Below are 27944 nucleotides of genomic sequence, written 5' to 3'. Positions count from 1 at the left end.
TGGTTGGTTGGTTGGTGAAAAATGGTCGACCACTGATCGATCGATGATCTTCTGTTTCAGAAACGCTCACTATATGTTTCCATTCACAGCTTGCCTCTAGGACACTGGAAGTAACTCTATGGAGCGAAAACAAAACAAAGCGCAACGTCTTTCTCGGAGAGGTACGTCACGAGCTGCAATGTATATCATTAAGAGCCATTTTACCTCCCCTTTAAACGAGCTCAGTCACGGAATTTTGTGTTATTTTGTCCGCGTAAAAACTTACCCTTAAATTGAAGGAAACCAAAAAATAGTAGTTTCCTAAGATGGAAAAACACTTAAGGGATCATAATAAACCATAAAGGAACAAGGATCGTTAAGGACGGAAAAGATTGACAAGGATTACAGACGACGAACTTGAAAAGTTTAGGCTAATTTCAAGTTGTTGAAACCGTGACCCATCTCCTCTAACTTTAGATTTACTTGAATGAATATAAAACATATCAAGTAAGTTACAACAGAAATAGGCTCAAAATTCAAGTTATCCAGAGGGTAGCAAAATTACTTCAATATATGTGAAGTAAAACAGGTGAAGTCTGCATCGTGCCAAGTGTCCCATGCTGCCGGTTTAACTCGCAATTTCCGTGTCATTAACTCACCAGGAGTATTTCTATACTCCCAAGGATGGGATATTTGTCCATCGCAAAGCTGTCCCCAGGCGTTAAGTTCACCAAAACCCACCTGGGTTCCTGAGTGGAGAGACACTGTGCCAAAGAACACAACTTAATGACCCCGGTCCTCAGAGGCTTTTCAGTGTTTTGCTTGGCCTACTGACACGTGTGAATACCTTATAGGTTCTCATTAAACTGACACCAGAGTGCCTTTGCAGTGGCGCCCAGTGGTTTGATCTTGTTGATCACGACGAGTTCTCCAGTTTCCTCCCGGTTCCAATGCCTCGCAGACATACTCTATCACCGCGACCCAAAAAAGAAGGTAGTGCTGTCACTACTTAAGATATATTTTACGACCATGTTTTTACGATCATGATTAAATAAAATCTGTGGTGAGAAAGAAAGTACTACAATTTCAATTTGTCTAAATGATGTCACGTTCGGTATTGTAGGTAATCGCTCGACGTTTGTTTGCTTCCTTGTTTTATTTTTTATATTAAACCAACCAATGTTTTTATAAATATTTGTGTCGACTACCTCTGGGTTAACTTCGATCACCTTCGAAGCACCTCGGAGGACCGCGGTTATCTTTGTTGCACTTTACACTGGCGTTACAATTTTTGCACCGGTGTTTAACTTGAACTGCACGGCTCTTAGCCAATCGCAATAGAGTACTTTTTTTGCAAGTGTATTTGTAGGTATTAAAAGCATCGCATGTCGCGTCAATATGTTGCGGGTAGGGTTGAAAATAAAGTTTTCTGATGGAAATCAGATTAATCGATTTTTAATCGATTTTTAATCGATTTTGTAATCCGTGCACCCTTTGACTCTTCAAACAACTATGAAAGAGGATGACTGCACATTGAAATTATTCCAGGCTGTTGACAACAGTGTACACGTGTTAAGCTTGTAACTACAGTCCCCCTTTCAGGACCATGGCACTTCGTAAAATATAGTCAATATTTTCACACGCTTTAAATATAGAACTGACTTCGCTCTCGCTTTCTTTTCTTGTGAAGGTAATAGTTTCCAGTGGGATAATGCTTCCAGAGTGAAGAAAAGCAGCTCTTCTTGTTGTAGGTTTGCTCACCTCAGCTTAAGCACGGTTAACATCCCAGTGAGTAGCTTATCTTCCACAGTCCTTGACTACGGGAAAGGTAACAGGGCTCTTTATCATAGAAAGCGGAGACGAGTTGATTCCGTCGTCACAATGGAGGCCTTCCGTCCTAGAAGACAAACTGAGTTCTCCATAAGGCATTCTATCCAGAGGAAATATTTAGGTGAGAGTAGGAACGTTCTATCAGAAAAAAAAAATCTTTAATGTTTCCATTGCAATCATATTTTGACAGGCAGGTTTTTCCAGATTTGGTATTTGTTTTAACAGCAAAATTTAACTTTTAGCAGCTAACTAGTTCTGGGTCATTTCTGGTGGTTTTGGAAAAATCAATCAAATCAGAGTAGCGGTGTGCTGGGTGTACCATTATCTTTTAACCCTGGGGTAACAATATACATGGCAGCAATTTTGGAGGCGTGTGCGCACCCATTCCGGGGGGTGGGGGTGTACTCCCCAATGTTTTTGGTGTGGGTCGTACGTCGCGAACCTTAAAACAAGTACCCTAATTCAGACAAAAACCTGTGATTTTCCATACCCCATTTCAGACTTTAGCGAAAACTCGACACCCCATAAACCTTATTCCAAAATGGCCGCCATTTAAGTATTCTTTTGTTTTCTTGCAAATTAGCCCTTGTTGCCTCGTTCTTAAACTCGAAATTCAAAAGAACATTTTCCCTTAAACGAGGCAACAAGGGCTAATTTGCAAGTAAACAGAGGAACACTAAAATGGCGGCCATTTTGGAATAAGGTGTATTTCAGATCTCTAAAATTAGTATACTGCTCTAAATATTACCATAGCTAACCAGAAATGGCTTCCATTTGCGTAAACATTTGAGAGCGGCTAGCTACAAATTTGCCAATGTTGATGTGGAAAGAGTACCTTGTAAACAAAATAACCAGTACCAGGCCAGAGTGAAAAACATATCCTATTTCAGACCAAAATGGTCAACATTTATACCCTTTTTCAGGTCGAAACCACTTAAAAACACGTTTTGCTTGTTTCACAGAATCATACAAAAGCAATTCGGCACCTGTTACACCCGCAACAAGCATTCCAGCTTCCTTGGAAGATCTGAGACTGAAAAGGAAATTCGCGAAATCAACCGATATCTTAAAATCAGCTCTCAGCCCAGTAAAACACTTGTCACAGCTCAAATTAATGCGGGACAACTCTAACGAGCAAGAGCTTGAAGTTAAAGGGGAAAGAGAGGGAAAATTTAAAGGAGCGCTGAAGGCCATGAAAAGGTATGTCTGCATTGGCTTGTTTCATAGTTGCCTGAGCGTTAACTCGACCAGTCAAGGGATCTGGATTGTGGTGGTGGAATTTCAGTTATCAGGTCAATTTTCACGGATTCCTCTTGAATTTCAGCCCAGTTATTTGCCACCAACACTTTTGGAACTCCCAGGCCTCAGCTTACTGTCAGCTTTAAAAAGCGAATATTTAACATTATAGCCATCGCGGACTCAAACCCATTATCTTTACTCAAAACAATTATTAGGGCATGGCTCTATCTTTATTGCACCCAACAATTAGGGGGGTGGTCTATCTTCTAAGGCTTTAACCACACTAATCTAAAAATTTTTCAGACAAACTGTTTTTGCAAATTTTGTCATATTTATCTGGATGATATGTGCAAATTAGGCTACGTGACTTCTGACGGCCAAAAACTTCCAAAAAACCTTTGAGCGAAAATGGCACCAGTTTACATCAGCAGTCATTTAACTTAAATGCACCCAGATAGCTCAAAAGGTTAGCAACAAAACATTTGTTCCCGGACTTAATTAAATCTTTCATTAATTTTGAAAATAAACGGCATTTTGTACTAGTGCCCAATCCCCCAATAAAACTGAATTCTTATTTGATGCTTTTATTTTAAAAAATCTCAACAGGTCCGGGCAAGGAAATAAAGTACTTAATAGTCTTAAAATTATAAAACTAATGCCAGCTTCCTAGATGTTGTAAAAGACGGTGCCATGTTGCTAAGAAGAAATGTGAGCTAAAAATAGCCCTGACAGGTCACGTGACAATATATCAGCCCAAAAAAATATTAAAGGTTGCCGAACTTTTTACTCATAAAGATATTCCAAGATTATAGGGTGTTGCGTTAAGGTGGCTCCCTATAGTTTTACGATGCACACGCGCTGAGGACGGAAGCTAAAGTTATCTGCGCACGCTCAAAGGAAAACGTCAGTGTTTTTCGATATTTTAAGACGTCAAAATGAGCACAAAACGCAAAACTGGCAGTGAATTTTCTCGCTTTTCCTTCGGTGAATTGTTTTTTAAATTTAGCTCATTTGTAACCACATACAATTCCCATAAAATACCCTATTTTTGTTAAAATCTGTCAGAGCTAATCTAATGTATTTAAAAGAATGACAAATTACAAAATATTGGGAAAACCGTCTGAACAACCTTGACCTTTTACCAATTCAAAATGTCAGGCAATATCATTTCCATGATGTGGCAAAATATAAAAAAAATTTCACCGAAGGAAAGTATCAATATCAAGGAGTTAAGGCCAAAATGAGGAATATATCTGCCTGTCATTAGATGAGGTATTGCCATGGTAACGGCCTTAATCAATAAATTGACAACCAAACAATAAGCCTTATTTTAACAGTACCCATGCTGGTAAATCTCTACAGGGAAAGCTTTAAGAGTCTTCTTTTCTAACTCGCGCTCTATAGGGAGTGTGTTTGTAAATACTCTAGGGAGCCACCTTAAATGCCTAAAAATTAGACCACCTCCTCACTTTTCTCATGACAAGTTTTAAAGCCAGGCCTTAATTTTCTTGAGTAACTGGATTTCTCCTAATTTTTTCAGTCATTTACTACCGGCTATTTTGATTTAAGAACTCGGTTATTTCCGGTAACTCCTCGCTATTCCGAACTGATTTGTGATTTTGTTTCCCTTGAACTAAAATCATCCTGATCAATTAAGGACATGCAGCTCGCTTGCTTAATTTAAGTCAATATATAAACTGTAATTACGATTACAGTTAGCTCTTTTAGTTTTATCTACCTGGCTATATATTTTGTAAGGCGCTACTGAATTCTGAAGAAGCATGCAGCGCTATATAAGACTGAATTTATTATTATTATGATTATGATTATGATTATTATTATGATAATAAACATATTTTTCTAGATAATGGTGACCCAGTTGTTTTCGAAGCCCCCATAAATCCCCTCCAGCTACCCTCCCCCTCCTCCCCTTCCTTAGAAATAGCTGGGTTCAGAAGACCTGTACATTCCTTTGTGCTTTCCTTTTTTTTTTAGCATATATACACTCGTAAAGACAATTCGTTTTGTCTTCCAGGTATCCATCGAATCTGCGAATACGCTTAGGTAAGCTGCATGAAAAGCAACCAGTTGGAGAGGCTGCCAAACGCGATGCTTGCGAATCAATGGCAAAATGTAAGGGTGATACAGTAATTAACCACTTTCACTAACATTATCGATGAAAAACCACTCTACAATTCAAATACCTCACTCCCATCCCCTCCGTGTTGGAAAATGAGTACAGTCAATGGCTAGCTCTAAACTCTTGATGGTCGTTCACTGTTTCATCGACTTCGCAACTCTTCGGATATTCCATTAAGGAAAAACCCCTGCGATGGACCAGTATCCCGTCCAAGGAGGGGTAGAAATATTCCTAGAAGTGCAGACTTTACCTTTGACCATGAAGGACCAACGAACAAACAAAGAAAATTGAGCAAACTGAAGAATTGAAAAAAAGAAATTGAAGAGTATTTGTTAAAGCAAGACAGAATACAGCATGAATGTACTGCATTTAGTTAATAGTTTTTATTGTTGTAACCAAATCTTCCTTTTCAGTTTTTAATATGACACTAATTTGAAATATTTTTTCAACTGCACATAGGTTTATACCAGCTGTCTTTATATTTAAAGTCAGCTGATTTATTTTTTGCAGTATAAATAAAGTATTTATCATTATCAGTACCACTATCATTATCATTGTCATTGTCATTGTCATTATCATTGTCAATATTATTATTATTGCTATTATTAAGAGTCTTCGAATTTTGTTTGGCCAAAACTGCACGAACTGTGTTTAACCATTTTTAACGTCTAATAGGGTAGCTAGAATGAGTTTTTTTGGAGATAAAAACGTTGACGCCCTTTCTAAGTTGCACTAGTCGCCATACAGGTTCTTTAACCTTATTCTTTGGCGTTTTTGGACCACACAGTTGCCCCGGGATACAAGTCCTTACCAGCAACCCCATGTATCTCGAAGTCAACAGAGGACATTCGAAGGGAAAGATCCTTTACAAACTATTTACAAGTACCTCCAAGTCCTGGGGTCTTTCCTGGACTTGTGAAGCGTTTATCGGAATTGACACCCCCTGTGTTGGAACATGAAGAGCCAAGGTAAACTCTCTCTTGTCTTAGTACCGCCAGTCTCAAATCAATTTTGACTTAAAAAGCGCCGATTTCTGATTATGAACCAAGCTAATTACAGCCGAACCTTCACTAAAAGCCACCTCCGTACAACGGCCACCTCGTAACAACGGCCACTTCCCTCCGTCTCCAAGGTGCCGTTGTGGAAAAGCTCGACTGTATGCGTTTTATTTGCATTTCAGCTCACTTACATGTATCTACAGTTGGCTCATAGTAAAAACAGTGTAATATGCCCTGCCAATTAACGAAATACGTGTTGTGTTTTGTTGTTGTTGTTAATGTTGAAACCGGAATTATATCCCAACAAATTAAAACTTGGCGTTCGCAGGTTTTCCCGCGTTTGACACTGGCCCCTTTTTTCCTTTCACCTCCGTCTGATTGGTTTATTTTTATTTGCGTTTGTTATTATTGACCATAAATACGCAGTCCGAATAATCATTTGAAATTTACATTTTTGCACACGCGCTCACAAGTTGTTTTCGCCTATTTTGAGTTCTTAAAGTCAAGGAACCGATCAACGCAAACTAGCAATCTTACTTATTTCGTCACTATCGTTCCATTTCTGATTTCCATTTGGCCAGTTGATGATATATATTCGTTTGTGGTGTCTCCTCTAATTTCTTCTTCTTTGAATAGTGCACTACCACTACCCAAGGTACCTCTGAACACAGTCGCGAAGGCATCTACGCTACTGCAGGACAATCTTTGCTAACCTAGTCGTGTTTGTAACCAAATTGTTGACCTTTAACTCTAGCAACACTAACAAAGTTAAAACATTTTAATTCTAGGCAGCACTTCAGCTTTTCAAAGCCATCCCTGAAGGGGCAGCTCAGTAATGTGGCTGAGCAGGAAGCCAATCAGAAGGAAGATTCGGTTTGCACTGCTTCCGAAGAGCAATGCGAAGGTAAATAAATACAATAATGTGCATAAGTAATGCTAACGGTATTCGAGGAAATGCGCGAATATCGGGGCTTTTCCTAGAAAATGAACGAAAACTCCTCTCCCACCGAAGATTCGAAGAATTGTCTTCGAAAACCCGGACACCCATTCAAAGCGTATAGTTTCTGCTGTTGCAAAATTTCGCTTGGCTTCGTTAAAATTTGCTACGATAGCTCGTGGGACCTTGCAAGATTTCTCTCAAAATTTCCTTCATGGTCTCATATGAAACATTGCGTGGAGTGTACCTCACCTGTGCCAAACTCTGCGCAATTGTTTGTGCTGCCTGAGTATTAAGCAGTGTAACGGCGATAGCGATGTTTCTTGTTTTATACAACAAAACAATCATGTTTCATATGAAAACCCGCGCATGATAGTTGTTTATAAGTCAATCAAATTTGCTTTAAAAGCTAAAATTCCAGACAAAAGAGTTGGGACACGAACCAAGTTCTCCCCTCCCCCCACTTTCAATGTTGACAGTCAGGTGATTTTTCCCTTTTTTTGTTGGAGAAAACGCGATATTTTCCAACATTGATTAGGGGGGAAGGGGGATACGTGATACAGCTCAAGTGTCCCAGCTACTTTTGGCTGGTATTGTAGTTTCTAGGAATGCTATGTGCACTCTTCAGTCTAAAATACTATTAGTGTATCAGTTGAGTTGGGCTGTGCCCAACCATGGCATAGGGATCCCTGCTTCGTAAGAGTCGTGGAGCATAACAAAGATTCACTATTGCAAGTGAATATATGAAGGATCATATATTTGGACTGCGCAGAACGATATGAAGACATGACTGATCATCGATGATCAGTCATGTCTTCATATCTTTCTCCGCAGTTCAAATGTATGATCTTTGATCTAATATTCACTTGCGTTCTTCACCATCTACGGGTATATTACGAACTCACAACATGATCAGCTCCCAGTTGGCTTGATAGCTCAGTTGGTGGAGCACTGCACCGGTTCGCAGAGGTCATGAGTTGGAATCCCGTTCAGGCCTGAATTTTTTTAAGGCTTTAATTTCACAACTATTCGTTGTTTCCGGGCTGAATGGGAGATAATATCTCCCATTCAACCCTGATTATAATTCAGATGTCTTGATTCCGAGTTGGTGTTAAAGTTCAATTAACTACGTCGTCAAGTGCCAGAAAATGATGGCCGAACTGGCTTTCACAATACATATGTGCTGAAACAGCCCTCTCAAATAAAATGATTGATAACGATGCAATTGATACTTTCGTCAGTTTTGAACGCAAAATTCTAATAGGCAAGTCAAGGAAGTACCATAACAAGAGAACAAAACAAAACAAAGCAAAAAACATGTACAGCTGTTCATTAAGTCATCACATCATTGAATCTCGTATATTTCGTTCTCTAATTTATCAGCTGTACCTATGGTAACTGCGTCATCAGAAAGCCAACCAGTAGAAATATCATGTCTACCCTTGGAAAACGTGGAACAGGAGTCATCCCTTATTAAAAACCGTGGAGCGGGAGTTCTACCCTTGGAGAACGTGGAGCAAGAGTCATCCTCAAACGCTACTGATAATGGACAAATTCCTCAAATTGTTATATTCCACTCAAACACTCCCGATGATGACATGTCCGAGTTTCTGCAGAATGATACAGAACAGAACGAAGCGGAAGTGACAGCAGCTGCTAAGCCACCAGTGGAGAAAAAAGGAGCCATGAGCGCTTTGAGAAAGTAAATATACGTCATGTAACTAAAGAACGAGTTCTCTTTTAGTCTTCTATTATCTTATTGGGTCTTCTTTAAGCAGAAGTTGCATTTGCCAAACGAACCTGTGAACGAACAGAGCAAACCAGGAAAGAATCGAAAAAGAAAGACGTTTTTCTGTCCATTTTGCTATCTATACCTCTTTTTGCTTTCTGTCCCCAAAAATTCAAAGCTGAGTGACACTTGCAGCATAACTTTTCTATATATTAGGTCAAACTCAGCCATAATGGATGATATGCGATCTTCTGAGAGCAACTGAACCACAAAGCTATAGAAATGCATCATCCGAGAATTTAGTTAAGTTAAAAATACTCTTCACAGGCTAAAATAACAGGTTGATTGCCCTAGAGATGAGAAGATGAGAAACTGGGAACTCTGTATTTGGAGTATATTGGTGAATTAACCTCAGTAAATGAACGAACGAACGAACGAACGATTGAATGAACGAAACTTTATTTCAGTAGGATGCGTAGATACAGTCAAAGACTGCAGGCTCCCTTATGGCCCTATAATATCAATGTGTCAATCTGAACTAATCTCAAAATTAAACGATGTGTTTCATTCCAATCTCAGGTATTCTAAAGCTTTAAGTCGCTCGCCAAGCTTGAAATCGTCAGAGAGACTTTCCTTGTTTGGCGAAGATCCTGCAAAGGGTGTCACCGGACCAGGCCAGTTGAGAAAAGGAAGTTTATATCTAGGTAATGGTAAAACGATAGCGTGAATCTAATTTGGAGCAAATTGGATCTCTTTCACCAGCACCGAATTTTCTCGATTAGTTTTCAGACCACCAAAGCTGTTACTAGTGCTTTGTGGGAAGAGATCGAGTGGATTGATTGTACTCGACCACTGTGTGGAAGCGCCGAGGAGTCCTTGGCGTCCTGGCTGTGTTTCCCGGGTCCAAAAAAAAAAAGAAAAAAAAAACAGTAAATACAAGATTGGATATTCCCTTTCGTCTTCTAGCTTCTTCAGATCGGGGAGGGAAGATTTTGAGGCCTAACTAACTTTAAACGTAACTCCACATTTGGTGACTTTTCATTTAATTTATGTGGAAAAAATCTCGAGCGACATGTGATAGGCCGAGGAACATAACATTCCCATGCTAACCGTCTTTTGACGGGGTTGTATTATTATTATTATTATTATTATTATTATTATTATTATTATTATTATTATTATTATTATTATTATTATTTTTTTTTTTTTTTTTTTTTTTTTTTTTTTTTTTTTCATTTTCTGGTCCTAACTTTTACTCTTTTGTTTAGATAATTTTAGTTTCTTTTTAGGTTTTTACCATTATGAGCCAGTTTGCGTGATTTCCTGACCTTTATTAAAAATCATGAAATCCAGAATGGCTATCCATCCTTGCGGTTGTTTAAAAGTATTGACATCATTTCTGCGTCTCCGACATGTTACAAATCCTTCAAGTTTCATGGTCATGTACAGCTTTTTGAAATACTCTACGTACGAGTAGTTCACGTGATCTTGAAAGGCGAAGTAAAATAGAGCAAAATACACTTTGATAAAATGCATGATAATCTGATTTCTTGAAGGTCAGGAAATTGGCTACCTTCGAATTGGTCTGTTAGCAATCCGAGGAACTCTTGAAGTGGAGATCATACGAGGTATCATTCTACTTCTCCCAGGCGACCATCCACCAGGTAAGATAACCATACAAATTCTCCTTAATGACTTGCTTACATTTGCTGTAGTATTAGTTTGGAGAATTTTAAAACTTTCGCCTTCATGGTGACTGTGCATTGCTTTTATGAGAAGGCACTAAATTTTTCAACGATCATTGTGAAGATTGCAGACGTAAACCAGAAACCACATTAAATACTTCTCGTTTTTTGCTAATATTTGACAAGTAGATTCCATGTTACCCTGCGTCTGTCTGTTCAGTAATAGATCACAGATGATAAGAACAAAAAAGTGGCACACGAGGCGATGGCCGAGTGTGTCACTGATGTTCTTACCCCATTTTGTGCTATTAATTGGGAACAGACGAGACGGCAACATAAAATCTACTTGTTTTATATAACAAAAAAGGTCGATGACGTCATCTATGGGCCTGTCCTCCAATAGATCATAAGTAAGATAATTTGACATATTATTTAATTTTGCACAGATACCTATGTAAAGACATATCTGATAAAGGAACATATCAGGCTTCTCAAGCGAAAGACGTCTATCACTCGTCAGAGTGTCAATCCAGTTTATAACTGTAAAATTAAATATCCTGGGGACGATCTCCACAACAAGGAGTTGTTGGTAAGACTTTTTTAATTTCACTTAATGTTTACTTATTTTCTTGCTTACTTCTTTTTGCTTTCCTTCCTTCCTTCCTTCCTTCCTTCCTTCCTTCCTTCCTTCCTTCCTTCCTTCCTTCCTTCCTTCCTTCCTTCCTTCCTTCTTTCTTTCTTTCTTTACTCCCTCACTCCGCCCTTCCCCCTTCCCCGCCCCCTCCTCCACGGTGGTGAGTGCAGGATCGGAGGGGTACTCAACAAAGATTATCAGGGGATGCTACAGCCTGAGGTCTGAAAGTGCCCATTTATGGATCATGTCTGACAGAAAAGGTAATTCTGTCAATGTGACTCTCCAAAAGATGCAATCCCTTTCACATTCTCACAGTAAACAAACTGCGCACCTTTTCTCCACCCTCGGATCAATTATAAAGTGTAGGATGACTTACTTACTTTTTATGTACATGACAGTTTTACTTACTTATCGTTAAGCTTGAGAAATTGCCACGCTGGTATACACTTTCAGCCCAAAAGAGCTTGAAGGTACAACTGTACCCCTTTCGTGTGAATCCTCTCTACAAAGTCAGTTGTGTGAGTAGCCACCCTCTGGTTCCTTTCCCTCCTTCCTAGTTTACTTGCTACTGTTCTGCCTTGCTTTCAATTTGTTCTTCTTTTTTGCCAGTTTAACTGTTTACAAACAATTGTATTTCCACAGGTGAGCATATGGTGCAAGCAGGGCATATTTGGTCGCAAAGTGCTGCTTGGAGAAGTCCGCATTGCCTTAGGAGCTCTTAACCTCAGTGTTAAGCAAGTGTCTTGGTATAAGTTATTTATTGACTCCCAACTGAGTGAATGATGGTTGATTTGTCGAGAACCAAAACCAATCCTTTGGAGATTTTATTTTCAGTTACCCTTTAGTAACTGGCCCAAAGGGTGGCAAATAGTTTTGTTTCCCCAAATCCTTAATCCTTTCCAGAGCGAAGAAAAGGGGTTCATTGATGTCAGATGACAACGATAATTATTTCATTTTAATTTATACATTTATGACTAAACCTTCCAAGCTTTCGAATCTGCATCGCGATATTCTTCTTTAGGTTTAATGTTTCTCTTTATAAATATAATAAATGTATATTTTTTAATTTCAACTGTCAACTTCCAAAATAAGTAAACTTATCTGTTCTCTAGCTAGACGCTCTTCCTCATTTGTTGTTTTAACTCACGGCCTGAGCACGTGCAAGACAGTGGGCCATATAGGTCGGGTTTATAGGTCGACTCGTTAAACGCTTTTGAGGCGCGTCAATTGCTAGTATAACAAAATTCATTTATTGATTTATTAATTGTCTATTTATTCAACACTCCAAAAGGATAAGCATGGAGAAAATTCTCAGCACTACTACAAAGCCTAGCTTAGAATTGTTCGACTGAGTGACTCACAAAAAGAAAAAGTATTTATCATATGGTTATCAACATCTTGGGAACTCGCTTCCACAGTACGTTTCTAAAAAACGCAAAATTCGTTCCGATATTACGCCTATCAAAACTAGCTCCTCTTCAGTTTTGATCGAAAACAAGCCGCATGCAGAACTCATTAGCGGAACTTAACGTCATATCTGGAGTGTAGTCTATTTCCAATTGATTGTTAGTTGTATTCGAAAAATATAGTAAAAGCAAACACAGAGAGACATCGTCAAGTGACTCGTTTTATTTCTGTTGGTAGATAACTTTCAACAGGACAAGTGTACTAAACAGGGTGTAATTATAATATAACATGCAGTCATCAGTTTTTTGGGCTGTTACTTGAACCTCCATGATTACGGAAATATCTACAAGGATATAAATAAATAAAAATCAGTTACAATAACTGTTATAAACAAATGCCTTTGCAAAAACATAATCATATAGAAAGGCGTTGTAGCGTTTTTATAACTGAACAAGCACATGCACAGTTATGTCCAGCCTTCTAAACCCTAAGAGATTTCCCCTTTAACGTTAGAGTATACCTTCAGATCGGCAATTTTCTTCAAATTTGGATTTTTGGTTCAAAGTAATGGTCGAAGAGTAATCTCTAATTTCTGAAAACAAAATTGAAAGGAAAACTTAATATTGGCAGAGAAATGGAGGTTTTACGTTATGGCCGGAAGTAAAAGTTCCCTCTTGACTGACAGCCCTATAACGTGTACGCAATCAACCGAGACTACTTTCGCGGGAATATTACTTATATGGATACCACGAATTGGCTGGCTACTCCGTTAATCAGCATTGTTAATCCAAGCATTTTTCGTCTTAGGTGTAATTCTATTAAGTTATAAGTAAACATGGACCCAGGGAAACTCTGTATACCAGTTCGAAAAAGCGAATGAAAACACATCAGTGAGTTAAGAAGCGAAAGTTGGCCTTGCGGATGAAACTATAGCTATCGTATCAAGCGGGCAAAAAGATCGAGTCAAGAGAAGAGAAAGGTTCTGTAAACATTTGGGAACTCGACAGCGATAACAGCGACGTTTACAGTGACTCTTTTGTTGAGTCCGATACCGTTGAATCGTCCAACTCATTGAGATCCATTGGAATATTATCCATGCACGTTTGCTCCGCCGCGCTTTCTTTTGCTCAGTTTGTTTTCGTCGCAAAGCCACTCTAACGTTCGTATCCTTTTTCGTCTTCCCAATTTTGCTAGACCAGCTTCAAGAAAAACCGAGCTACAGAAAAATTATCTCTCTGCCTTGAGCGCATTGCGAAACACAAGGGTTTTTTGGAGATTCATGCGTAAATTTCACCGCGAGTTAATGGTAGTAAATTTTCCAAGCGCTGATTGGTTCAGTGATCGGAGAACCCAGTTGAAGGCGTCTGTGGGCGGAGTTTGTTTGCGAAACAAGAGATTTTTCGTAGCGCTGTTTTCTCGAGTAAATTTTTTCGGTTGAAGCAGACACTTTAAAGAGTTACAACTCAAAGGGGATTTGTTTGATTGCCCTCAAATTTAGACAGTAGCTAGATTAATATATAAAAAAACAAAAACCTGTCTGCGAATTGTTTATTTGAAATATTTTTTATCCGAGAGCAATTTTTGTACGATAACTTCACATTTTTTAAACCCTATTTCGAAAATGTTCTGTAACTTTTTACTGCAATTGAACATGACAAAACGCAGACACGCTTTTTTAGCGCTTTTTGTCCTGAAACCGAGGAAAAAAATAAATTGGCGAAAAATAAAATTCGCTTTGACTTGTAGCTTCCAAAAGGTGATTAGGACGCTCGCATTTAGTGGCCATGAAAAAATCGGAAGTTCATTTTATTTCAAAATTTTTGGTAATTTTTTTATAGCCGGCCCTATAAGCTTTAATTTGATACAGGGGTTTAGGTATCTACAGCTTAAACCGGACGCGCTACATCGCTTGGACGCGAGACACCCCTGAAGGTATACGGTAACCTTAAGCGATAAGGCCATTTCCCATGACATGAGAACATAAACATAGGAGTGTATTGGGTAAAATACAGCTGCTTGCCGTCACACACACACAGATACAAAATAAAACTGTAAAGTATTCGACGACTCAGTGGTATTCTGGAAAACGTATGAACTATACAGCTATGTGCGTATTTGCATTCTAGAAGGCAATTTGCCAAAGCGTTTATTTAAGGAGGTTAGCATTGCGCTAAGCTAGTATAACCGTGATTCCATAAAGTCCTGTCGTTAATTCTATCTTTGGATGATTTTTTTTTCATTCAGAGCTGTATATTTAGGTAAACGGTTTACTGGGATTGGAATCACGTGGTTAATTTGAAATGGCAATATAACGGGTTTCTTGGAGTAAAGTAATGTATTGCGGAGTTTTCTGAATTAAATTAACTAACCTTGCTGCCATTTTGTAATTTTCTGCGTGAAGCTATCGCTATATCATTGTTACAATTGTTCCTCATATATAGCTTTATCCAGAACGTAAAAAGTTATGTTCGACAAATGAGTCGATTTTGCTACCTACAGTTGAACCCCTATTAAACGGCCAACCTCGGGGAAATGGTTTAATAGGTGACTGCTTAATAGGGGTTCGACTGTATTTATCAGAAGGCATACATATTGGAACTTAAATTAAACCTACCTTAACCGACGAGTCTGCCTTCTGAGTATACGCCTTCTTTACACGTTGCAACCGTAGACTCTTATCTTCATACAGACGTGTGTAGAGGTCCATGACTTTGGTCTGAAGCGTAAGAAACCAGTGGTGATCGGATACCTCAACCAGTGTGTCTCTAAAGTGAATCGATCTGAATTCCCTGTAAAGATCTGTAAAGGCATACATCAAGTGAGTGGCCGAGCGAGAGGGTGAAATAGTGATAGACAGAGACAGATAGGCAGAGAGACAGACAAACAGAAATAGTGAAGGACGATTGACTGACTGAATGAATGACTGACTGACTGACTGACTACTTGACTACCTGACTACCCTACTGAATGAAGTGACTTACAGACTGACCGACTGACTGAATGACTGACTGCTGACCGACGGACAATGAAGAAGACAGCCAGAAAATTTAAGGGTTGATAAAATGACAGTACCTTATCATGACCATCTTCCTGGTAGGGCTCCCAGGATTCTCCTTCCTCACTCCACTCAAGAGTGTACATGGTTACCCAGTTGTCCCTATCAGCACCCTGAGTGCCGACACCTTGAGATGCAAGCAAGAAAGACTTACGCTCATGTCCAGGTCAACATGAATTCTCAATATACATATAAAACTTTAAAATAGTTACTATACTGATTCATCAAGAACTGATTATTGGAGGTTTTCTATGTAATGCTTCTTGGAAATCAAATTGATAAAATTCTGGTACAGAGTTGACGCTTACAATTGCGTGGCCATATCCAGAGATGTGGGGTTCTTCTTGCACTTTCAACTATCGTTAACATTACATGTACATCGGATAAGACGCAAATTGCAATATTTAACATAACCAGAAATTTAACTTGCAGTGCACTTTGGCTGTGATCCACAAACTGATACTCTAATATATATAGATACTTGTCGAAAAATCCCATCTTTCTATTTCCCCATGAGGGTAAAATCCCCTGTTCACCTGAAATTTTTCTTTCACCACCCAAATCCAAAGTTATCCACTGAAATTCATCAGAATCTCCCGCACACCAAGCCTGTCCACTGACTTGACCGCTACTGACTTCTGCCTTGAAACTGAGCTCCGAAGAACATGCTGAAAAACAGACGCACTGTTGAAGAATGTTTTTATTGAGTGTTGCAACCATATCTACCCTTTTGTATCAGGCACCCAGGTCGCTCTCGAGGCACTGTTTGTTTTGTAATTCGACGCAATTTTAAAACGTTCAACGTACTTACAGCCATGCAAGTATAATCTCCGTCTTTGGGGTGGGGGGAGTCCTAACCCAAAGGGAACGAATTTATGTTCACTCGCTGCAACGAACTTGAACATGACTAAGAAATGGAAATAACGGTCCTAAATGCATCAAGTCTACGTCCTTGAACATTCTTGAAATCTTTAGATGTACGTATCGCTTTTTTGTCCCTTACTTCTTGCTTGACAGTCCACAGACATTTATCTATTTTTTACGAGTTATTTTTTCTTCTTTTGCTTGCTATCTCGACGAACTCAAGACAAAATATAGGGTTTGTTGACAGACTAGCTAGCTCCTTTCCAGCTAGAATACTGTAGAGCTCCAAATTCCACATTCGAGACTTGAATACCTTACGTGTACATGCTTTAGTGATCTTAAATGTTTCAGGAATATATTCAAATTTGGCGTGCGCCTTGAATAGTCTTAGGAAATATTCTCCAAGAGATCTGTTATTGCTTACTTGGAAGGTCTTCTATGCGATAAACGGCATTGGTTTTTGTCTTGCCGACCCCTTCATAACAAGCTTCGGAAGGCCCATCTCTTGCAAACGTTTCGCCTGCGTCAGGTCCACTCCAACACTCGCCGTAAAACTGCACCCCGAAATATTCCAGTCTACGAACACAGTCAAATACAACAGTATGGTTTCTGCATACACAAACTACAATCGCTTACAGTAAAGGTCACAACCAAAGGCTTACCGAAAATATCTAACCTGGCGGAATAGCACAGGGCGAGTAATAGTACCATTAAAAGTCCATCTGTAAGAACTTAGATTTTCCCATATTGGCCTAAGAATGTTCCGGTATATTTTTACCGTGTCCACAAAACCGACCCATTTTTTCGCGGAGAAGAACTCTCTATATACATCCTATTAGTTGCTACAGCTATTGTGTGCTCCTCTTATATTAATGTTCTGTATAGTATTCACATGTAAATTTAGCTATTTTAGACTTCCTTCGATTCATAGCATAAAAATGGCGTTTTTCCTCTATTTTTTTCTTCTTGTGTGTGCATTTGTGCTTCAGTTTTCTTGCTGACCTGTACTTTATTTCTATTTAATGCTGATGTTTACTGGCTGCCTGGCTCTGCTAGCCCCTATGGTTAGTCCAGGCAGCTAGTACTCGAATTTTTACTTTTCATATTTTCATTGAACAGTGTAATTTTTCTTAGCAAGAGTGAGTACAAATAAAGATTGATTGATTGATTGATTGATTGATAGCTTACTAGCACGAACACGGAAAATGATTATGATATCTTTGGTGACTGCAGTGTTTTTTTTTTCTTTTTTACGTTTTCCTATCTAGGTTAAAATACGTGGCGCAAATTAAGGTTCCCAGCAAGGTAAAAGATAAACCTTAAAACTCAAGAAAACCGACCTTTTGTTCTTTGCCACATTTGCGCATGCTTGTACTGTCTTGCCGAGATTGTACCAATCAATGCCTTTTCTCATGTTTGCGATCAATAGGGGCAATGGACGGGGCTTTTCGCCGGAATCCTGGAAACAGCCAATAAATACATATGTCGCTGGTTGAACTGTGAATCAAGAGAAAAATATCTTAGTCATCAGCTCATATAAACCATCTGAAAGCAATGGTCATGGTCACGCCACACAACTACACAGTTTGGCCACAACCCGTGTGTATACTCTCAGCCAATTACCCGTGGAGTGCCAGCCTTATGCATAGATCAGTGTGGTATAGCCATAGTCGTTTACCCCAGAGGCGAACCCAGAGGTTGCTGATACAATACAAATGGAAGCTGTGGCTGGGATTGTAGAAAGTCAAGGCAGTGGTTTTGTGAAGTATATGCCGAGCAATAATTGTGAACGTGTAGAGTATCAGACGATCCTCGGCACCCAAATCAGTGAGAATGATTAATTTGAACTGAGAAAAAAAAAACATAAATTGACACGCTCACTTACATCCTGTTGTTGGAACCACTGTCGTGACTACAGGTTTAGTGGTTGGAGCTCGAGTGGTGGTTTTACCTCCCTCTCCACCGCTTAGACCTGTAATTCAAAGAAAGCGAATGTTTAATCAGCTGGAGGCATCTAGGAAGAAGAAACTAAACCACAGGAGTGGTCGGAATTAGATACCGCGGATTACGTCAAAGGCGCTCCTAAGCAACGCAGCTTTCAATTTTGGAATTTTTGATTGAATGTTTAATGAAGAAAAGTATTATTGTTCAACTGACCGGGTCAGTGTGAAAAGACAATGGTCAATGGTGCTATATATGAAACAATTTTTAAATGAGTAATCTCATTGATTTAAATCTATGATTACTGCTAGCTATTCTTAAACGGCACTTACTTTTACTCTATAAAACAGATTTTAAAAGTATGTTTCCTCTGGAATTTTTTACCATGTTAGCATGTCGTTGCAGTGAGATTATTGAGGTAGCTTTATTTTTAATCATTCAGGCTTCTCTCATGACAGGACGCACGGAGCTTCTACTGTAAGTACCGCAGGGAAATGATAAGAAATTTCTCTAGCATTCCTTACATACTCTCACAAGGGTTCTTCGTCTTGCGGCCAGGGAAGGCGTCATAATCTGTTTCAGTGACATGTCGATGATATTAACTAGAAAATAAACCAGAAAGGGCCGATGGAATATGAGACAAACTTTAAAATGAAATTACGATATTAATAGTGCTTTAAGAGTAAATAGTGCGTTCGAGTCATTCCCGATGCTTTCAAATGATGGCGGACTCCACCGACGCCAATAATGTGGAACAAAACAAGGTCATTATATATCGGATCACGTCTAAACACACGTGAAGAAAGACTTGGGCAGGAAAAAAAACGTGAGCGGATAAAACCGGGAAATGCCGATAAATCAAGTAATCCCCCAATGATGAACGAATTACACAACATGAACCTTCCTCTGCTTCTCCTCCTGAACCAAGTTCAGATCTACGAACTGAACTTAAAGATACCAAAGTGCCTACGAATGCTTGTTGAGCGCGGCGAGCAGACGTAAATGCCTTGTTTACCCAATGAAAGCCATCACAATAAACTCTGAGCTTGCATCGAGATGCTAGTCTGGACGTAAAGGAGCGTTTCATTAATCAATCTAAAACAGATCTTAAGGAATAAAAACCCAGATGATCGAGAATACTTGTCTGAGTATGTCGTTGGCAGTGGGAGCCACGTGCAGTATTATCATGTTCACCAACTGAAGTTATTGTGTAGAATATATCGCACAATTACACAGCCGAGGGCAAAAAAAAAAAAAAAAAAAAAAAACGCGAGGAAAAACTTAGCACATGGAGCTAAGATAGATTGTCAGTACTTTAGGTGACCATGCACGGCTGCCAATGGCTTGGCCAATGGCTCGTACACGCAACGAATCGTAAAAGTCCGTAAGTAACGACCTCCGAAAGAAGTGAGCCCACCCCCCCCCCCCCCCATCCCCCGAAAATAGAGGAACTAGGGTTCAAAAGTATCATTATTTTTTCAATCAATAACCTGAATAACGTACGATAGACTGATGACGATTCAACTAGGGAAGGTATAGTTTATTCAAGGAGGCGTCATGAAGCGCCCTGGTAAAACAAACCCCGCAACATTTTCATCAAGTAACAAGAAGGTACTAACAGGACCCTTTCTTCCAATTAAAATTACTAAAATCGACAACTTTGCATCATTTTTAACAGGAACGCATTAAAAAAAAAACGTTTAATTATATTGAAATTAAAAACTCGACCATAGCAGTTAAATACTTATAAAGCAGACTAACGTAGCAGTGTATCATGAACAGTGAAGATAGTTTAAGGTATCTTACATCACGGTCTACATTTAAAGTGCCCACCCATGTGCCAGCAATATAAATTTGAACTAAAACGAAGAATTTCTACACGATTTATAAGAACTCAGTATTTTTACGAATTACACCCACAGCCTTAGAGAAATACAGCCCTGTTCTTATAAAATTAAAATAAAAGAATATATATATATATAAATTTATATATATATATATATATATATATATATATATATATATATATATATATATATATATATATATCTATATATCAACCTTCTTTTCTCTCGTAAGTTCTCGCGCGTTTAGAGATACACCACACTCGCGTTTGAGGTGCGGGAATCCCAACCAATGCTTACCTAACATTTTAAAGATGCTACTTTTAGCCCTTCCCCAAATCTACACACGTGTATTTCACTTGTGGAAGTCTATCGATTTGGACAGTGCTTGGGTGAGAGATTCTCGCCCATATCAACTTTCTTTTCTCTCGTACGTTCTCGCGGGTTTAGAGATGCGCCAAACTCACGTTTTATGTGCGGTAATCCTAACTAATGCTTACCTAACTTTTTAGAGAAGCTAGTTTTAGCCCCCTCAAAAATCAGCACACGTGTATTTCACTTGTGGAATTCTGTCGATTTGGTTAGTGCTTGGGTGAGAGATTCTCGCCCAAATCAACTATCTTTTCTCTCGTAAGTTCTCGCGCGTTTAGAGATGCGCCACACTCGCGTTTTAGGTGCGGGAATCCCAAGCAATGCTTGCCTTACTTTTTAAAGATGCTACTTTTAGCCCTCCCCCAGATCTACACACGTGTATTTCACTTGTGGAAGTCTGTCGCTTTCGACAATGCCTGGATTAAAGATTCTCCCCCATTTATATCTTTTTTTCGCTCGCGTGTTTCGTGCGTTTAGCGATGCGGCAAACTCTTGTTTTTGGTTTGGGGATCCCAAACTATGCTTACGGGGCTCTTTAAAAATGCTAGTTTGTGTAGATTTCGGGAAGGGCTAAAAGAAGCATCTTTAAAAAGTTAGGTAAGCATTGGTTGGGATTCCCGCACCTAAAACGCGAGTGTGGCGCATCTCTAGACGCGCGACAACTTACGAGAAAGAAAAGATAGTTGCGAGGGGCGAGAATCTGAACCCAAACACTGTCCAAATCGATAGACTTCCAGAAGTAAAACACACGTGTGAAGATTTGAAGCAGGGCAAAAAAAAGGCATTTTTAAAAAGTTAAGTAAGCATTGGTTGGGATCTCCGCACCTAAAACGCGAGTGTGCCACATCTCTAAACCCACGAGAACTTACGACAAAAAAAGTTAATATGAGCGAGATCTCCAACCCAAACACTGTCCAACTCGATAGACTACCAGAACTAAAACACATTTGTGTAAATTTGGGAGAGGGCTAAAAATAGCATCTTTAAAAAGTTAGGTATGCATTGATTGGGATCCCCGCAGTTAAAACGCGAGTGTGGCGCAGCTCTAAACGCCCGAGAACTTACGAGAAAAAAAAAGTTAATCTGAGCGAGAATCTCCAACCTAAACACTTCTAAATCGATAGACTTCCAGAAGTGAAACACACGTGTAAAGATTTGAGAAAGAGCCAAATCTAGCATCTTCAAAAAGACCAGTAAGCATAGTTTTATGAGCCGACATATAAATGGGCGGAAATGTCCAGCCCAAGCATTATCCAAAGCGACAGACTGCCAAAAGTGAAACACACGTATGTAGATTTAGGAAAGGGCCAAATCTAGCATCTTTAAAAAGTCCAGTAAGCATAGTTTGAGATCACGACACCAAAACTACGACTCTGGCGCATCTCTAAACGCGCGAGACCTTACTAGAGAAAACAAAGTTGATATTGGCAAATATCTTTTACCCAAGCACTGTCCAAATTGATAGACTTCAACAAGTGAAATACACGTGTGCAGATTTGGAGGAGGGCTAATGCATCAGTCAATTCCAGCAGTGCCCATCCCCCCCGGGAAACCTGGGGCATTTGCTCACGTTGTCAGTCCCGGGGGTGGGGCATCTGCAATTTTATCGCGGCCCGGGGGCTGGACATTTGCATACCCCGGGGCGACCCCGGGCATTCGACACAAGTGTTTTGGAAAGTGCCATGGATGAGTTCATCGGGAAAGACGAGGCATTTGTTGAACAATGGCTTGTTCGTCAGGGACTAGAGAAACTTGCAGATGTTTTAAAGGGTATGTTTCTCAACAAGGTGAACTATATTTTGTTTTATATCACAAAACAATCACTGACGTGAACACGACTATTTTGCGTTTCGCATTCAAAACTAGCCTAGTATTTTTTAAATTCATGAAAGTAGAGTTAAAATACTTAAGGTTTGCGAATTCAAATGATACGATCTTCAAGACAGATCTTACGAGCTAAAAATGCAATGCATCATCATTTAAAATGTCTTGATTCTTCACAGAAAAAGTAGCCTGCGAATACAGGCGCCTATCATTGCTCGGGGCTGGGGGCACGTCCACCGCAATCCCAGCTATCCTCTAGCAAGCTGTTAAAAAGAAATATAACGAAATAAATATAATCAGAATCAACTAACACGTACTGTTGTCCTTGAAGTCTTACCGTTTTATTCACTGATTAATTAAAAAACTGCAGAGGTGTTGGAAGGTGACGATCCCGGGGGTGGGGCATTTGCCCTCTTTCTTTGTCCCCAACCCGGGGCATTTACACAGCTTATGTGTCCCCACCCCGGGGAATTTACCCATTTTTTTAAAAAAATGCTAATGCCCGGGGGTGAGACCGGTGGCGGGGGCGATGGGCACTGCTGGAATTTGCTGATGCATAGAAGTACCATAGTAGTATAGGACGCTCATATGGCCGGTAACCAATCAGGAGCCGAGAAAGACAATAGGCTATTGTTTCGAGAACAATGGACGCTATTGTTTTCCAAATTCAAGATGGCGCTATTTATTTTTAGCCAATCAGGAGCCGAATTAAGAATTCAAGATGGCGGCGCCAGCGAAAGTCGGCCATGTTGGAAAACAGCCCACCAGCCTCGATGGAGGACTGGGATCGGTCTCACGGATTTCCATGACGACACAAATCACGCCAGAGTCATGCGAAAAAATGTCATGCAACTTCAAAATCGATAATTACAGTGTCCTGTGGTCCTAAACGACAGAGGTCTCTCCGGCAAGTGGCCATGATGAAGACTGAGAGACTTGGGTCCGAGGTCTGCCCATAGGGAGGCTATTCCAAAGCATTATGGGACGATGACCTCATTAGGAACCAATCAGGATGAATTAAAGTACTCACACTAGTTGGCTTCCCCAGTCCCCCTCTCTTAAGGAGAGCACTAAACCAAACATCACACAATGTCAATTGTCACGAACTTTAATAACAAATCTTTTGCGCTAACATTAAAAGATATGACGTCATTGTCATGTTGATCGAGTAAAAAGACCGGTTTCTATCGTCATCGCACAATGTTTCAAATGAACTTTAATGTCCAAAACGTTTGCGCTAAAATTACAGAAAGCTGGTCATTGTGTCTCAAATCAGATAACACTATGAAAGAAATGCAACAGAAATAATTTGATCTAGCGTAAATGCAATCTTTGACGAGTAGCGAATAATAAGCGAAGACAAAAATTTATAGGCTAAAAGGTGAGAAGAAAAAAATACCATTGAAATACTTCAAGTGAAAATGAATTGCTAATGGCAATTTGCAATAAAATCTAAACTCCTTGATCTCGACTGTTCCCATGAGAAAAGCATCATTCAAAGGAATCTTGAACAAACAAAAGGCATTTTGGGCGACCATTGAAGAATTAACATAATTAGTCAGAGATGAAACATGGAATAAATTAAAACCGAAAAGCACATGTTTAGAAGCTGAAATCATGATAGACTGTATCTTAACCCTTGAGGATAAAATCAAAGGAATTTCAAACAAACGTTTCGCGCTTGAAGTAAAGATTTAACTTCATTTACAAACACTGCAAATCGCTCCTAATTCAACAATTATAGTTGTCTAAGCGGGTTTCCAATAGCGCCAAAATAAATCACTTACATCAAATATAGTCCTTTCCTTCAAAGCGTCACACAACTGGCAATCGCTCAACTCCATAGCCACGAAGACAGGAAAGAATGTTACGTTTAGAAAAGAAGACGTGTGCTGAACGTTGTCACAAGTAAAATGAATTCTATCAAGACCGATTGACTTATAAACGGGTATTCACAAAACAATAAACAATGTCGCGTGGTTAACAACCAATGAGAGGATGGGGGATGGGGGGTACGCGATATCACGTGGTCAAGAATCAATGAGAAGACGGGGGGGGATAAGGGGTTATACCGCACAGTAATGTCATTAAATTGTTATAAGCAAAACAGAATCTAAGTCTTTACAAAGTTTATTGAATAATAACTCAAAAGAAAGAATTGATTATAATTTTAACTCTTAAAGTCTTGACCGGTTACAAAGTGTTGGGAACTAAACTCGTTTCCAGTTTCACAGACTCTTGGTCCCTGGCCCCAAAACGCACGATATTCTGCCGTAGTTTTCTTTGCTTTTGATCATGAAGTCTTTGCCTGATGCGTTCCTCATTCTTGGCATAAAAACTTCTCTAATATTCGTTGATCCGTTCCCTGTTGTTTTTACAGTATTGTCTTCGGTAATTTCTAATGTGTTCCTTGTTCTGTTGACAATAGGCTCTCTGTCTACGGGCGAGTCGTTCCTTGTTGTTTTCATACCATCTTTTACGACACCACCACCACCTCATCCACAACCACCATATTTACCACCACCAACAACAACTAAAGCACCACCACCACATTTACCATCACCACATCCACCACCACATTTACCACCACCACCACCACATCCACCACCACATCCATCACTACCTACACCACCACCACCACATTCACCACCACCGCCACCACCACCACCACAGCCACATCCACCACCTACACCACCACCACCACTACCACCAACACCACCACCACCACATCCACCACATTCACCGCCACAGCCACATCCACCACCTACACCACCACCACCGCAGCCACCACCACCACATCCCACCACCACCGATTGCTAGTTGTGTGACGCTTTGAAGGAAAGGACTATATTGATGTAAGTGATTTATTTTGGCGCTATTGGAAACCCGCTTAGACAACTATAATTGTTGAATTAGGAGCGATTTGCAGTGTTTGTAAATGAAGTTAAATCTTTACTTCAAGCGCGAAACGTTTGTTTGAAATTCCTTTGATTTTATCCTCAAGGGTTAAGATACAGTCTATCATGATTTCAGCTTCTAAACATGTGCTTTTCGGTTTTAATTTATTCCATGTTTCATCTCTGACTAATTATGTTAATTCTTCAATGGTCGCCCAAAATGCCTTTTGTTTGTTCAAGATTCCTTTGAATGATGCTTTTCTCATGGGAACAGTCGAGATCAAGGAGTTTAGATTTTATTGCAAACTGCCATTAGCAATTCATTTTCACTTGAAGTATTTCAATGGTATTTTTTTCTTCTCACCTTTTAGCCTATAAATTTTTGTCTTCGCTTATTATTCGCTACTCGTCAAAGATTGCATTTACGCTAGATCAAATTATTTCTGTTGCATTTCTTTCATAGTGTTATCTGATTTGAGACACAATGACCAGCTTTCTGTAATTTTAGCGCAAACGTTTTGGACATTTGAAACATTGTGCGATGACGATAGAAACCGGTCTTTTTACTCGATCAACATGACAATGACGTCATATCTTTTAATGTTAGCGCAAAAGATTTGTTATTAAAGTTCGTGACAATTGACATTGTGTGATGTTTGGTTTAGTGCTCTCCTTAAGAGAGGGGGACTGGGGAAGCCAACTAGTGTGAGTACTTTAATTAATTCTGATTGGTTCCCAATGAGGTCATCGTCCCATAATGCTTTGGAATAGCCTCCCTATGGGCAGACCTCGGACCCAAGTCTCTCAGTCTTCATCATGGCCACTTGCCGGAGAGACCTCTGTCCTTTAGGACCACAGGACACTGTAATTATCGATTTTGAAGTTGCATGACATTTTTTTGCGTGACTCTGGCGTGATTTGTGTCGTCATGGAAATCCGTGAGACCGATCCCAGTCCTCCATCGAGGCTGGTGGGCTGTTTTCCAACATGGCCGACTTTCGCTGGCGCCGCCATCTTGAATTCTTAATTCGGCTCCTGATTGGCTAAAAATAAATAGCGCCATCTTGAATTTGGAAAACAATAGCGTCCATTGTTCTCGAAACAATAGCCCATTGTCTTTCTCGGCTCCTGATTGGTTACCGGTCATATGAGCGTCCTATACTACTTACCATCTTTAAAAAGTTAGGTAGGCATTGGTTGAGATCCCCGCAGCAAAAAGGCGAGAGTGGCGCATCTCTAAACGCGCGAGAACATACGGGAAAAAAAAGTTAATATGGGCAAGATTCTCCAACCTAAACAATGTCCAAATCGATAGAATTTAGAACGTAGAAACACGTGTGTAGATTTGAGAAAAGGCCAATTCTAGCATTTTCAGAAAGTCAAGTAAGCATAGTTTGACATGCCGACAGCAAAATCGCGAGTGTAGCGCACCTCTAAACGCGCAAAAACACGATAGAGAAAAAAACTTATAAATGGGCGGAAATCTCCAGCTCAAGCATTGTCCAAAGCGAAAAAGAACTAGAAGAAAACTACACGAGTGTAGATTTGGGAAAAGGCAAAACCTAGCATCTTTAAAAAGTCCAATAAGCATAGTTTGAGATCTTGACACCAAAACCGCGAATGTGTCGCATCTCTAAACGCGCGAGAACTTACTAGAAAAAACAAAGTTTATATTGGTAAGAATCTCTTACCCAAGCACTGTCCAATTCATAAAGCTCCACAAGTAAAACACACGTGTGTGGATTTAAGGGAGGGCTAAAAGTAGCATCTTTAAGTAGTTAGGTAACTATTGGTTGGGATTCCCGCACCTAAAACGCTAATGTGCCGCATCTCTAAACGGACGAGAACTTAGGAGAGAAAAGAAAGTTGATGTGGGCGAGATTCTCCAACCTAAACACTGTCCAAATTGATGGACTTCCACAAGTAAAATACACGTGTGTAGATTTGAGAAAGGGGCAAAGCTAGCATTTTGAAAAAGGCCAGTAAGCATAGTTTGAGGTGCCGAAACCGAAATAGCGAGTGTGCCGCATCTCTAAACGCCCAAAAGCACGCGAAAAAAAAAAAAAAACATAAAAAGGCGAGAATCTCCGATCCAAGCTTTGTTCAAAGTGACACACTAGCACAAGTGAAATACACGGGTATAGATTTGAGAAAGCGCCAAATCTAGCATCTTTAAAGAGTCCAATAAGCATACTAGATCCCGACATCGAAATCGCGAGTGTGGCGCATTTCTAAACGCTCAAGAACTTACTAGAAAAAAGAAAGTTGATGTGGGCGCGAATCTGTCACCCAAGCACTGTCCAAATCGATAGACTTCCACAAGTTGAATACACGTGTCTAGATTTGGGGGAGGGCTAAAAGTAGAAAGTTTAAAAAGCTAGGGAAGCATTGGTTGGAATTCGCGCACCTTAAACAAGAGTGTGCCGTATCTCTAAACTTTGCGAGAACTTACGAGAGAAAAGAAAGTTGATATGTGCAGGAATCTCTGACCCAAACACTGTCCAGTCGATAGACTTCCAGAAGTAAAACATATGTGTGTAGATTTCGGGAAGAGCTAAAAATAGCATCT

The 27944-nt window shown here is 39.7% G+C and overlaps 2 protein-coding genes across 2 annotated transcripts in view; one reads left to right on the top strand and one right to left on the bottom strand.

Annotated features, from left to right (window-relative positions):
- LOC110058431 (regulating synaptic membrane exocytosis protein 1-like) overlaps positions 1–12781 on the top strand; it is a 29467-nt gene extending 16686 nt beyond the window's left edge. Inside the window, exons 14-25 of the mRNA XM_089279756.1 lie at positions 90–161; positions 834–972; positions 1670–1930; positions 2772–3009; positions 5084–5181; positions 5976–6156; positions 6975–7090; positions 8507–8825; positions 9432–9556; positions 10409–10516; positions 10984–11126; positions 11814–12781. Coding sequence (XP_089135882.1) covers positions 90–161; positions 834–972; positions 1670–1930; positions 2772–3009; positions 5084–5181; positions 5976–6156; positions 6975–7090; positions 8507–8825; positions 9432–9556; positions 10409–10516; positions 10984–11126; positions 11814–11954 — 1941 coding nt within the window. The 3' untranslated portion in view covers positions 11955–12781. The remainder of the gene's footprint in view (positions 1–89; positions 162–833; positions 973–1669; positions 1931–2771; positions 3010–5083; positions 5182–5975; positions 6157–6974; positions 7091–8506; positions 8826–9431; positions 9557–10408; positions 10517–10983; positions 11127–11813) is intronic.
- A 4-nt stretch (positions 12782–12785) lies between these two features.
- Positions 12786–27944, bottom strand: part of LOC110058412 (uncharacterized) — a 29212-nt gene continuing 14053 nt past the window's right edge. The window contains exons 13-19 of the mRNA XM_020765065.2: positions 18383–18469; positions 17838–17994; positions 16922–17073; positions 16170–16301; positions 15651–15760; positions 15193–15377; positions 12786–12921 (exon numbers count right to left, since the gene is read on the bottom strand). Of these exons, the coding sequence (XP_020620724.2) occupies positions 15231–15377; positions 15651–15760; positions 16170–16301; positions 16922–17073; positions 17838–17994; positions 18383–18469 (785 nt within the window). The 3' untranslated portion in view covers positions 12786–12921; positions 15193–15230. The remainder of the gene's footprint in view (positions 12922–15192; positions 15378–15650; positions 15761–16169; positions 16302–16921; positions 17074–17837; positions 17995–18382; positions 18470–27944) is intronic.

The sequence above is a fragment of the Orbicella faveolata genome, unplaced genomic scaffold (assembly GCF_042242905.1).
Source record: "Orbicella faveolata isolate gen_17 unplaced genomic scaffold, um_ofav_v1 contig_47, whole genome shotgun sequence".
NCBI classification, from domain to species: domain Eukaryota; kingdom Metazoa; phylum Cnidaria; class Anthozoa; order Scleractinia; family Merulinidae; genus Orbicella; species Orbicella faveolata.
The sequence above is the reverse complement of the archived record's forward strand: the minus strand, read 5'-3'. Positions and strand labels throughout refer to the sequence as shown.